Source organism: Geospiza fortis, unplaced genomic scaffold (assembly GCF_000277835.1).
Source record: "Geospiza fortis unplaced genomic scaffold, GeoFor_1.0 scaffold104, whole genome shotgun sequence".
Classification (NCBI taxonomy): domain Eukaryota; kingdom Metazoa; phylum Chordata; class Aves; order Passeriformes; family Thraupidae; genus Geospiza; species Geospiza fortis.
In genome coordinates this window covers 5,521,594-5,533,079 of record NW_005054325.1, presented here as the reverse complement: position 1 = coordinate 5,533,079, position 11,486 = coordinate 5,521,594, and the positions used below count along the sequence as shown (strand labels likewise).

Genomic DNA, 11,486 nt, shown 5'->3' with positions numbered 1-11,486 from the left:
GGAATGCCTCTCCTCAAACCAACAGCTCAAACTCCCCCATGCCCAAGGACAGAACACTGTCTGCTCCTACAGGGAGCAATGCAGATCATTCAGCTTTCCATCTGATCTTTTCCCACTTGGCATTAAATCCACTGTGCTACTGCACTTCTGTGAGATGTTAACATGGGTAGCCAAGGCAGGGTTTTTTGTTATGAGCTCCCCAATTTGTACTTAAATGCACTAAAAATAAATTGTTATCCAAAAGATAAACAAAGGAAGCAAAAATACCTAAGTATTAGATTTCTCCTATCCATGCTGGCATCATAAAATATCAGTCATGGCAGATGAATTTATTAAATCCTACTCCCTTTGTGAGGCTAAATACATTACAGACAGTATTAAAAACGGACATTTATTACACTTACATGTTTGTTTTTATATTAATACATAATAACAGCCTTGTTAGAAAAATACCACGTAGGTAAACACTGCAAAGAGAAAGTAGCCCCCTCTGCACTGCTGCAGTGTAAGGCAAAACCAAAATAAATACCCAACCAACCAGCCTCCTGAATAGCCTAGGGGTCTCAAATGGGAACAGCTCTCCCAGTGTTAACCTACCATTACATTACTTTCAAGCATTTCCAGCCCTGGAGTGCCATTGGCTTGCAGCAGGGTATGTACCACAACATCAAGTTTGTTCTCCTCCGCAGACCTGTTGTTTTGTCAGAGGAAGAGAGAAAGATTTACTGTGGAGTAAATAACAGTCCACAGCTTCACAGTAACAGACAATTCAGACCAGCACATTGATTAGAAGAAAGAAATTCAACACAGGGTTTCACACACAGTTCTTTTGGTAAAATACTGAGAATTGAAGGGAAGCTGTTTATTCAGACTCAGTCTGATCATATTCAGCAAGTATCAGAAGACACAAAATCCCCAAACCAGAAATGTGAAAACTCAGTCCTCAGTAGAGTCAGAGGAGAGAAACCAGCAACAGATTGATGGTCATTTTAACAGCACCAAACCAGCTAATTATGGGCAAAAGTTTGCATCTTGTGAGCACCAATATATGTTGGTATCTCTACCATAAAAGACTGTATTTCTTATCAACCAAAGGATCTTTACATTTAGTAACATTTTCTGTTTGTAACAGTCAAGAAATCACAACTTCCCTCTACTGTTAGTGCATGAAGTTGCCCAAAACCTTCTTGCCTTGCTTACTGAACAAATCCCACATCCCTCCTCTCCCTTCCAACACAAGACCTGACTAAGAGCAGCCAAAGTGGCAGGAAAGGTTTCAAATTCTGCGGGGAATCTGCCAAGTTGCACATCCTCCTCTGCTTAGAAGCCAAGGAAGCAGCTGTCCTCTTGTGCTCATTGCCAGCACTGCTCCCTCAGCAGAATGACAAGAAGTAACACCAGAATCTCGAGTCTTAGAGTCACACATCCAGAGAACTGCTGTTTTTCTGAATGCAGGGAGGTGATATGGTGACAATTGGTCACTGCTCTTGCCTGCAGCCTATCTTAGGGGTGATGCTTAAGGCAAGTCAAAAGCATCTCCAGCTTTACCATGACTTACCCTTTCTCTTTAGGCAATGAGACCGCAACCTGGAGTCCATTTGCCCCCACACCAGAAACACACACACACACACACACACACACGGAGTCGTTTTTCCAAACTTGGAACAAGAGAATGAAGCTGGAAAGATTTTTGGGGAACTGGAACAGCCTTCCTGCTATTCATCTGATCTTTCCAGCAACTTCATGAAGGCTTCTGCTGGCCTTACACACCTTGTCAGGGTACTTGCCTATAACATGCACTAACTCCGTCTGCATCACACCGGGTTATCCTGACTGAAGAGTCTGTAGGAGGCTGCACTTCCTATGATCTGAACACCTCCTCACTGCTCACTCTACTGATGATGACTTTGATTTGCGTTTGTTGATCCTCAAGCCAAGAGGCAGAAAACATGGCATTATCTGCTATGGTAACTGCAGCCACAGTAAGAATTTATTGAGCTGGTTGCCCAGGTGTACAAAGACCAACTCCTTACATGGATATTGACAATGGTCAGGACCTTGCTAAGAACTCCCAGGGTTATAGAGAGGTGAAGCCAAAGAACTTCATCTTGGAACAAGTAAGGATCAAGTCCAAACAGCAATTTTAAATGTATACATTTAAAATTGAGCCATATCTCAAATACTTTGATGCTAACAGTGACAGCTTCAGTACAGCTCCCTAAATGTGGTGTATCACTCTAGTTACAGGGATGAAAATATTTTAAATCTGAACCCAGATCATGGCAGAACCCACTCTTCTCTTTTAGAGTCAGAAAATATGGCTGGAACAGACAGAAGACTCAAGCACACAGTCCCTCACAAGACAGGCACAGGAAAATGCTTGGGAAGTTTGTGTGAAGAGGAGGGGCAGCGCAGAAGTGCATGGAACTGAATACCTGGGGCATAGGGGGGAATGAGATCCTTTGCAACTGGTGTATGCTGCAATTGCATTCACCTGTAATTCCTGCCAACTGCAGTGCCCTTGCAGTACCTATAAAAATGGTAAGCGAGCAGCCAGTGTAGACTTCTGAATGTCTTAGCAGAACAAGATTTCCTTCTCTCTTTTAATGGGCATTAAGGATCCCTCCAGAATAAAAAGGTTAAGTCACTGACCTCTGCCCTGCATGCAAATTGAGTTCTCCCCTGTTTAATCTCCAAGCGGTAAAACCTCAGAGATTAGAATGAGTTAAGCAACCTGCAGGTAAGCAAAGTGGTTTGAGTAGCACAGGGATCTGTCCTTGGAGAAGAAGATTTCTGCATGGTGGAGGGACTTGGCAAGACAGAGGAGATGTCTGGAGCCCAGTGGCCACTTTGTTGTCCCCAAAGCAGTGACTGAAGGCAACGCTGTCAGAGCAAATCGCGCCAGACTCGCAGATACTAAATTCATCTTCTCCTAACACAGCTGGGTGCTTTATTGCACTATTGAAAGTTATAATGAGCTAATGAATACTAGCCTGACACTTCAGGCTGGCAGCCTTGCTGAAGAATAGCTTCAACAGACAAAGGAGTTTCACTTCCTTCTTATGAGTTATTCCTGCCTACTATGCCTGTTTCATCAAGGCTATCATCACAAAGATGCCTTAAGCTATGTACTCATCTGTATAAGTCCATCAAGATAAAGCAAATGGCTTCTTTACTTTTATTCTTCTTGGATTCAAAAAACAGAACAGTAGTCTTTCCTAAAATTTGAGCTGTCTGCATGCAAGCCTGTTCAATCCCAAGAGTCATATGTTTTGACACACAGCATGAAGAGTGGCCTCAGAACTTAATTAGGCGATTCTTGAACAGCTTCTGTTTGGAATTTACTGTCATTTAAGACTAGATTAATGGTTTAGAGAGAAACAGTCTCACCTAAGGTTGAGGACAACATAGTTTGCTCAGTGATCTGTCCTGACAGTATATTATTATAAAAGATTACAGATTCCTGATTCACAGAACAGGGAGAAGAGCATGAAATGCCCGTGACAGAAAAGGACAAACTCCCAGGTCTGCAGCATCATCCAGCAGTTACACCTTCACCCCTTGAAAGGATCACATACAGAACATCTCTTCAACTTAACACATTTAGAGAGAGAGGAGATCCTGCTTTAATGGTTTTCTCCAGATTTCAAATCCTTTTTGTTGGGCCATAGGCTTTCCCAGTGACAGCTGGATCAGCACCCCTCACATCAGCAGCATCTGAGAAATGTGTGAGAACACACTTTGCATGTGCATAAAGAGCAGTCCATGATGCCACTGCCACCATGGGGACATCAAGACACCAGAATAGACCATGGAAAACCAAGTGAAACTTTTCTTCCAAGAAAGGGGGTTTTCATCTCCTAAGTTTGTACCACATTTTCCCATCAAAACTGGAAACCCCAACAACACACACACACACACACACACACACACACACTGGACCCTCTAGGTGAGATTCCCTCATGCAAAAGTACTACATAAGTTGCTACTAATGCCAGCCACCTTAGGGAATGTGAAGAAAAGCCACAGGAATACCTACCAAATGCAATCAGCACCAGTGTGTAAGTAGTCAATGTATGGAAGGTGATTTTGGTCTCGAGACCAGCATGAGGTAGAAAAGACCATGCCAATATTTAGCCAAGGAATTGTCACTCCTAAAACAAAGAGATTGAAAAATTAGTTTTGAGTAACTTCAGTTTGTTCAGTAAAAGACAGTTTGAGAGGGCATTTAAATCAAAAATCTTATTCTCCCTGTTAGCTGACCCTTGAAGTTATAAATCTTCCTATCAGAGTGAATAATTTACAGGGAGTAGTTAAACAAATCCAGCATTTTCCACTAAGAAAATATCTATCAGCCAACTGCAGTGCCCTTGAATATGTTTGTCTTCTAATAGCTGTATAAAACTTTTATTCTTAGGAGAGTTCACAAATACCCATAATTAAAGCTCACTGCCATTGATCAGAGGCGGTTGCATCATGTTAAGCATTTCAACAGGTACCCTCTGTTTTCCGGCTGGTTTGTTCAGGCTCAACACCTGATCTCAAAAGGAGATTCCACTGTTTCTCCAGTGTTTCTTATCAGTAAACACTGCAATGGTGTTTAGGCAGCTGGAGAATTTGTGTCAATTCATTCAGAATTGTGTCTGCTGCTTTTCCCAGTACTACAGACGACATTTTGCAAGTGTGGAAGTAGCACAGCTCTGTCCTGCCACACAAGAGCACTGATAGCCTGGCAAGAAGAAGCAAGGGATACTGCAGGTACAACTAGTTCCTCCCAGGAACAGGGTCTCAACTGCTCATTAATGCTTTATCTGCATGGCTGCCTTCACCCTTTAAATAGCACCTCCTACATACAACTGCACGTCTGCTCACTCAGCTGGGGAATAGGGGGGCAGGAAGAGGGAGAGGCATTTGGTGCCCAAAGCACCACACTCAGAGGACACTGACACCAGCAGAGAAGGGAGTTGCTTACCAGGCACAGCACCAAGATGTCGCAGGATGGATCCTGTATTATTAGGAAGGACTGTGAGGTTCCACCCATGCCTGTTTGGGGGGTGACACACAGGGAGACACAGTCAGTGCACATTCCCAACGCCAACACCCCCAGTGACAAGCTGCCCTGCTGGGCTCTGCTCAGGAGTGAGGCAAACAAAGAGGATGGATTTGGGGATCTTACCTTGAAAATGGTTCAGATTTTCCCACAGGAAAACCACTCCCGTGGGTGTTGGTATCTACTTTTCCACAATGCACTGCTACATGGCAATCCTTCTGTTCCACTATCCGCCAGTATTCTTGCTGTGGTAAGAGAAAGCAGCAAAGCATTTTAAATTCGCCGAACAAGGTATCCCTCATTAAAATATAAAGCCCAGAAATTTACAAGGCTTTCATGACCTCAGTGTAATTCAACATAAACTACAGCTTAAAAGTAAGAATATAAATAATTGAAAGTCACAATATGGCAGGCAAAATTTATATCCTCTTGGTTTCTGTGTTTCAGCACATGTCAGATTAAGAATTCTTTCTCTTCCTCAGCTCATCAATACCTTTATTTTAAAATGTTCAAAAAATTTTAAAAATTAAGACTCAGCAACGTCTATTTAACCATCTTTTTAAAATTCTAAACTAGACAGCCTTAAACTGATTAGAGAAATGCTTGAAAATCAACTATCCTGAATCCCCATACTCAAGTGCCCTGAAACAAAAACGTTTACCACCCCTTGTGCTGGCCTCACCTCTACTTCAGCTACTGTAGGCTCCTTTGTGAAGCACATGTTCATGATGTTTCTTGCTGTTCGGTAGAAGGTTGTTAAAGAAACAGACCTACCCTGTGGAAAAATTAAATAAAATTAAAAGTGAAAATGAAAAAACAACCCTACTTTTCCCCATGGCCTCACTCTTTTCCTTACAGGCTCGATCCCAGGTGATAACAGAGGGGAAGAGGATGAAGTCTTCAGAAGAGGTATGGGTCTAAAGCTCATTTTGTTGCTGAGAGAAAATACCTCAGAAGATACAGAAATTCAATCACATGACCTTCCCAAACCCACCATGTATAAAGGCCAACTGAATGTTCCCAGAAGAAACACTGCTTTGTCCAGCACAACACTTGGTGTTTGATAAATACAGAGGATGGACATGGCCCAGCTCCCTATAACAGGTTGCAATGAACCCAGTATGCACCCAGTCAAAATTTACTTTATCCAGTAATGTACAGCAATTTATATTATCCAATACATTATCCAGGAACCACATAGCCATGCTCTTTATGTACAAAGAGCAGGTGAAAAAAGACTTAGAAAGTTCACAGAAATGCTCAGCATCAAATGTTGTATGTGGTGGAAGAGACTCACAAAAAGCAGAGTTTGCCAGGATTATTGTAATCACTTGCTTTCAAAAACTAGTTATGCTCATTTCAATAAAAGCAGTCCAAATACCAAGGAACCAAGCCCTGTTATTACAAAGTTAGAAAAAGGAAAACACAGTAAAATTGCTGAAAAAGTGCTTTCATTCTTGGTACTGCTGCAGGAGCCGTACAAGAAGAGGCTATGACTTGGTTTTCTGCTTGAGCTAGCCTCAAGTTTCCAGGCACCTGCTTTCCTGCACACCTACACCACCACAAGCTCTGGGAAGCATCATGCGATGGCTTTGGAGGCAAGAGCACGAGAACCCCCTTGCTCCTTTCTCAGCCCTGACATCACGGTGTGCCCAGACAGGAACACCTCTGTTGCCTCCTCTGCTCCAGGGCAGAAGGAGGACGCTGGGAAGCTGCATGCCAGGAGAGCTGGCAAGCCCCACACTTGGGCTGAGGGCACTGCTGCAGGCAGAGACAGCAGCACTCTGCAAACAGGGAGTACAAAATGTCTGTGCCCCCTCACCAGATCCACTCCTGCTCCTTCCCACTGTGCCCCCTGACTGCTCATCTGAGCAAGCACAGGCTTAACAACTCTGCATAAATGACTTTTATTATTTGGACTGTTACCTTTCTAGTTTTTCAATTATGAAACAGACCTGCCAAACCACTTCAGCCTTTTCTTGTGTTTAATTTATTTAATAACTATGTCCAAGAGTAAACTAGAAAGAACTATAAAAGCAGCTTTCCCCCACAGGCCAAGTCTATCACTCTGCTCATATGGTTGTAACGTTGTCACTTTTTAAATTGAATGCTGCATAATTAGCTTTAGCAAAAAAATAGTTTGTGAAATGCCCAAGGCCCAGGGCACTCTGCTTCCCATAAACTTCAGAGCTGGATTCTCTGTGATCCAATAAGCAATTTCCTTCATGTTTTAATGCCCTTGTGAATGGTTTATTGTGGCAGCCTTTTACAGCAAAACCTCTCGTAAAGCGCAGGGCCTGCACCAAGGCTCCGCCGCCACCGGCAGCAAACCAGCACTGCAGCAGCTGCCTCCTCTCAGGCCCCTGCCTCTTCCTCTCATCTTATGCAGAAAAACAAAATTAAGGCCTCATCTTCCAAGATTAGCCATGTCTTTCCATTTGTCAGATAGACAAGAAAGAAAATAGAAGTATATAGCAAGCTAGAAAACAGAAAGTGGAAAAGTGGAACACTTTAACCCTTTAAACTTGCATATACCCATTTCTTCCTCAGCCAAGAATTTGGCATCTTTTTAGTCTCCTAAAAACTTTAAAACAAATTAAATGGCTGAGGGTTGTCTGTTTGTGCTCTTTGGTTATTTTCTTTAATCTGAGGAATCTTGTAACATTTTCTGATGACAACACAGAAGATAATTTTAGATGTTTTAATGGAGCATTCTAACCAGAACACAAAATGAATTGCAGGGGAGCAAAATACCCTTTCCAACACCCTGAAAAGTATCTCAGCAGTTCAAAAACTGTCTTAGGAGATTCAAGCTACAAAGCACAGTCTCTGTTGCTGTGAGAAGAAGAGAGGAAGGTTCAAGAAAAGAAATTCCTATTTCCTCCCCTGATTCTTGTCAGGTCTGATGCAGGGGCCATGAGAGTCAACCCAGGGGGAGCATCACCACCACCACCAAGCCTGGAGGGAAGGCAGAGAGAAGGACACTGCAAAGCTCTGAATGGTGAAGACATTAAAGCAAACATAAATATGAGCTGAAACCAGAGATTTCACAATAGCCACAGGTGGAAAGGAGAGGCTCCTACTAAGTGGAGTATGAAAATGCCAAGTCTCTGGGTGAAGAGAGTTCAGCACAGAATTTCCATGACTGTTTATGGGAGGGCTGGCAAAACTTGCATTGTGATTTCTTCTGTGCGTCCCTCTAATGAGTCTGCTAATATGCCTTCAGTTTGTTCTGTATGGAAACAAATGTCAGCACCAGTAAAGATTTTTAAAATATTTTCAGAGCTAAAACTGGGGAAAGAAGTGTGAAAATCTTGCATCAGATGCTGCTTTGATGTCAGCAGTTTACTTCACACACTTAGAAATGACAACATTTTAATCGTCAGGTAGAGAAACCACTTATTATAAGTAAAGCAAGCAAGCACAGCAGCCTGCAGCACACACTTAAAAGCACAGCAGGCCTCACAGCCTGGGAAGGAGAGACTGAAAATAATTTGGGAGTCCTGGCAGAAAGTCAGCCTAACACAAAGGAGATTGACTCTAACCTTGACATGTGATAGGGTGGTAACTGCTCCTGGAAGACTGGACGTCTCTTGCTAAAAACAGCTTGAGCATGTGCTGACTGCAGAAATTACTGTGAGAAATCCTAAATGTATGGCCTCTTCATAGTCTGAAGAACAGACTTTATGGCCTAAACTGGACTACAGCAAGATAATTATGATTTGCTCCCTCTAGTCCTCAAGATATTGACGTGGGCATTTTTCACATACGTGGGCTTGTTGTGCATTTTTTTTTGTTTTGTTTTATGTGTGTTTTTCATTTTTAATTAGAATTAGCAATGTGCTTTAAAAAGGAACCATTACAATCCCATCATATGTGGAAACTGTAACATGAGGGCAGGTTCTGTTAATGAAATTCAAATTTTCTCAGGAAGATGTTATTGGGTAAAGAACACTCCCCCATCCACACACACAGGATTAAAAGGCTTGTTCCATTAAATTCCATGAAGCACTCTCTGTTTACAACTGATGCCAGCACCACATTCTCTCAGTCTTTTAAAGCCTAGTGATGAACTACAGCAATTTTACATCTTGTGGGCTACCCTGGTGCATCAAGCTTAATGCATAATTTCTGTGTCTTGAGGCTTGCTCTAAGTGACATAACCAGTATTAATGCATTAGTCCTCCCACAGGGCTTTACCCTGAGTGCTGTGGAAATGAAGCTTCACTCCTCTCTCTGCACTCAGGCTGACCAGGTGTCCCACAGTGTGCCCCACAGCAGGGATCTCTCCAGAAACCCACCAGAGATTTGCTTCCCCCTGCCTTCCCCTCAGTCCATCACCTGTGACAGCAGCTCCCAGTCTCTGCACTACAGAGAACGTGGGATGGGATCAAAACAGACACTTCCCAGTGTCTGGGAAGCTGCTGGTACCACAGTGGACAACCCAGGGCATTCTCTGAGTGGCTCCATGTGCTGCAGCTGCTTTGGTGGGTGGGGAGAGTCCCCATCCACGGGCTCAATGATGCTTCTCTCTAACAGTCTCCATGCTCAGGACAGAAGTATTTCTACCTGATATTGTCAGACTCAGACAGGGTCTGATGCTGCCCCTACTGCCAGCACATTTTTTGGTGACCAAGCAGAAATTCTGGGAGCTCTCTGCGCCTTTTGGGGTAAAGGCCTGGTACTCAGCAGACACAGACTAGTTATACCAGCTACACTTTGCTTGCTTGCTTTTTTTTACTTCCTAAATCCAACTGGGATACTTCTCACAAATCCCAATCTTGCTTTGTATCTACTGAACTTTGAAAAGGGATTTGCACTGGAAAAGAAACAAAAGGCATTCCCCCGCTAAGTTTGAGGCTGTTCACGCAGCAGTCAAAGTAAGGTTTATCAAGCTGTTCATTTAACCATCATTAAGCACAGGATATTAAGCACAGAAATGCCACCTCACTATTCACAGAAGCTGCTGTCATTAGATAAGCTTCTCTCCAAGTGCAGCATGGCAAAGAGATTTCTTTTCAAAGGTGGGATTGAGGCCAGAGTCCCCAGTAAATCGAATTTTTGGGCTGATAAATCATAACAGGCTGCAAAAGAAAACTGAAGCAGGCTTTTAAAGCCCAAGTCCTGAGCTCATGCAGTCCCTAAATAGCTTAACAATAAGTCATTTTAGGCTATCTGGCTTCATTTCCTGGTGATGGAAGTGAGATTGGAAGGGGAAGAACAGCATATTCTTTTACTGGGCACGGACACTCAATGCTATATTTCTCTCAGAGTGCAGCTACACCATTTAACTCAACTCAAAATTGCACAGTGAGTTGCAGCGCCAAGTCCTGCTCCAGAGCAGGAGACTGCCAAGTAAAATACAGTGAAAGAGTCAGCATTCCTTTGTAAATGGATGTACTTGGTATGTGGAGGACTGAGCAGCCATGTGACTGTTAGTGCTGAGCAAAGTCTGGCATTGTGGATGAAAATATTGTTTGCATTTCAATTTGCCCTTTCTAAATGTAGTAGTATTTCTAGCAATGTTCGTTTTGATGTGCAGCACTACTTCACTCAACAAGAGATTTGCAAAAGCAGGAATGAGAAAGCAGAACATTACTTTAAATGACACTAGAAAATCAAAATCTGTGTCTGCAAGGATAATTGGGCAGAGGTATTCAGGGAGCCTCTCACAAGGAGATGAACGGGGCCAGAGCCCAGTGCATCTTGTTATGACAATAATGCCTCCCAGCTTTTCCAGACATCCTGCAAGAGCCAGGCATACCAGGATAAAGCCACCAGACTGCCTGGCCATGAGAACCATGATACCTGCTGCCTCAGGGATGCCACTGCAACCCATCACAGCTCCCCTCAGCCAGCTGGGCGTGCACCCACACACCACTCACACAACAGCACCACCAGCTCTACAGAACAGCTGGGGCAGAGCCAGGCTCATTACCTTGTATATACACTTGTGTAAGTCGCTAAGAACTCCCTCCTCCTCCTCCTCCTCGTCCTCCTTCGTGGTCTCCTTTTCCTGAGCAAAGAGCCGCCGCCTGCCCGTCTTCAGCGGGACATCGACCTCTTTTAACTTGTTGCGGAAGCCATTTTTGTGAACCACGCCATTGATGAGTCCATTTTTGGGCTCAAACCGGGGCAAGGAATGGAACTTGTAGGCATTCTCTGAATGTCCCTCCAAAGGTCCTTTCCTCTTCTCCAGGATTTCCTTTTCCAGCAAGACCTCCTTCTCCAGTTTCTTGTGCTCCTCAGGGGAGAGGGAGTCATAGGAGAGCAAGTACTGGCAGTAGGCTTCTTGTAGCTTGGCCAGCCTGTCCTGTGCAGTTTTGGGGATGCGCAGCATGTCTGCCAGCTTGTTCCATTTCTTGAGGTCAGTCACTTGCTGCATCCCCCCCATCTCGTTGATCAGCTGGACGAAGCAGGCCAGGTCGAGCTCGCA

The 11,486-nt window shown here is 43.7% G+C and overlaps 1 protein-coding gene across 1 annotated transcript in view; it reads right to left on the bottom strand.

The window, feature by feature from the left end:
• The window catches only part of JARID2 (jumonji and AT-rich interaction domain containing 2), a 212,134-nt gene that overhangs the window by 11,850 nt on the left and 188,798 nt on the right, over nucleotides 1-11,486 (bottom strand). The window contains 6 exon segments of the mRNA XM_031056970.1: nucleotides 598-691; nucleotides 4,028-4,154; nucleotides 4,973-5,043; nucleotides 5,177-5,295; nucleotides 5,733-5,825; nucleotides 10,989-11,486. Coding sequence (XP_030912830.1) covers nucleotides 598-691; nucleotides 4,028-4,154; nucleotides 4,973-5,043; nucleotides 5,177-5,295; nucleotides 5,733-5,825; nucleotides 10,989-11,486 — 1,002 coding nt within the window.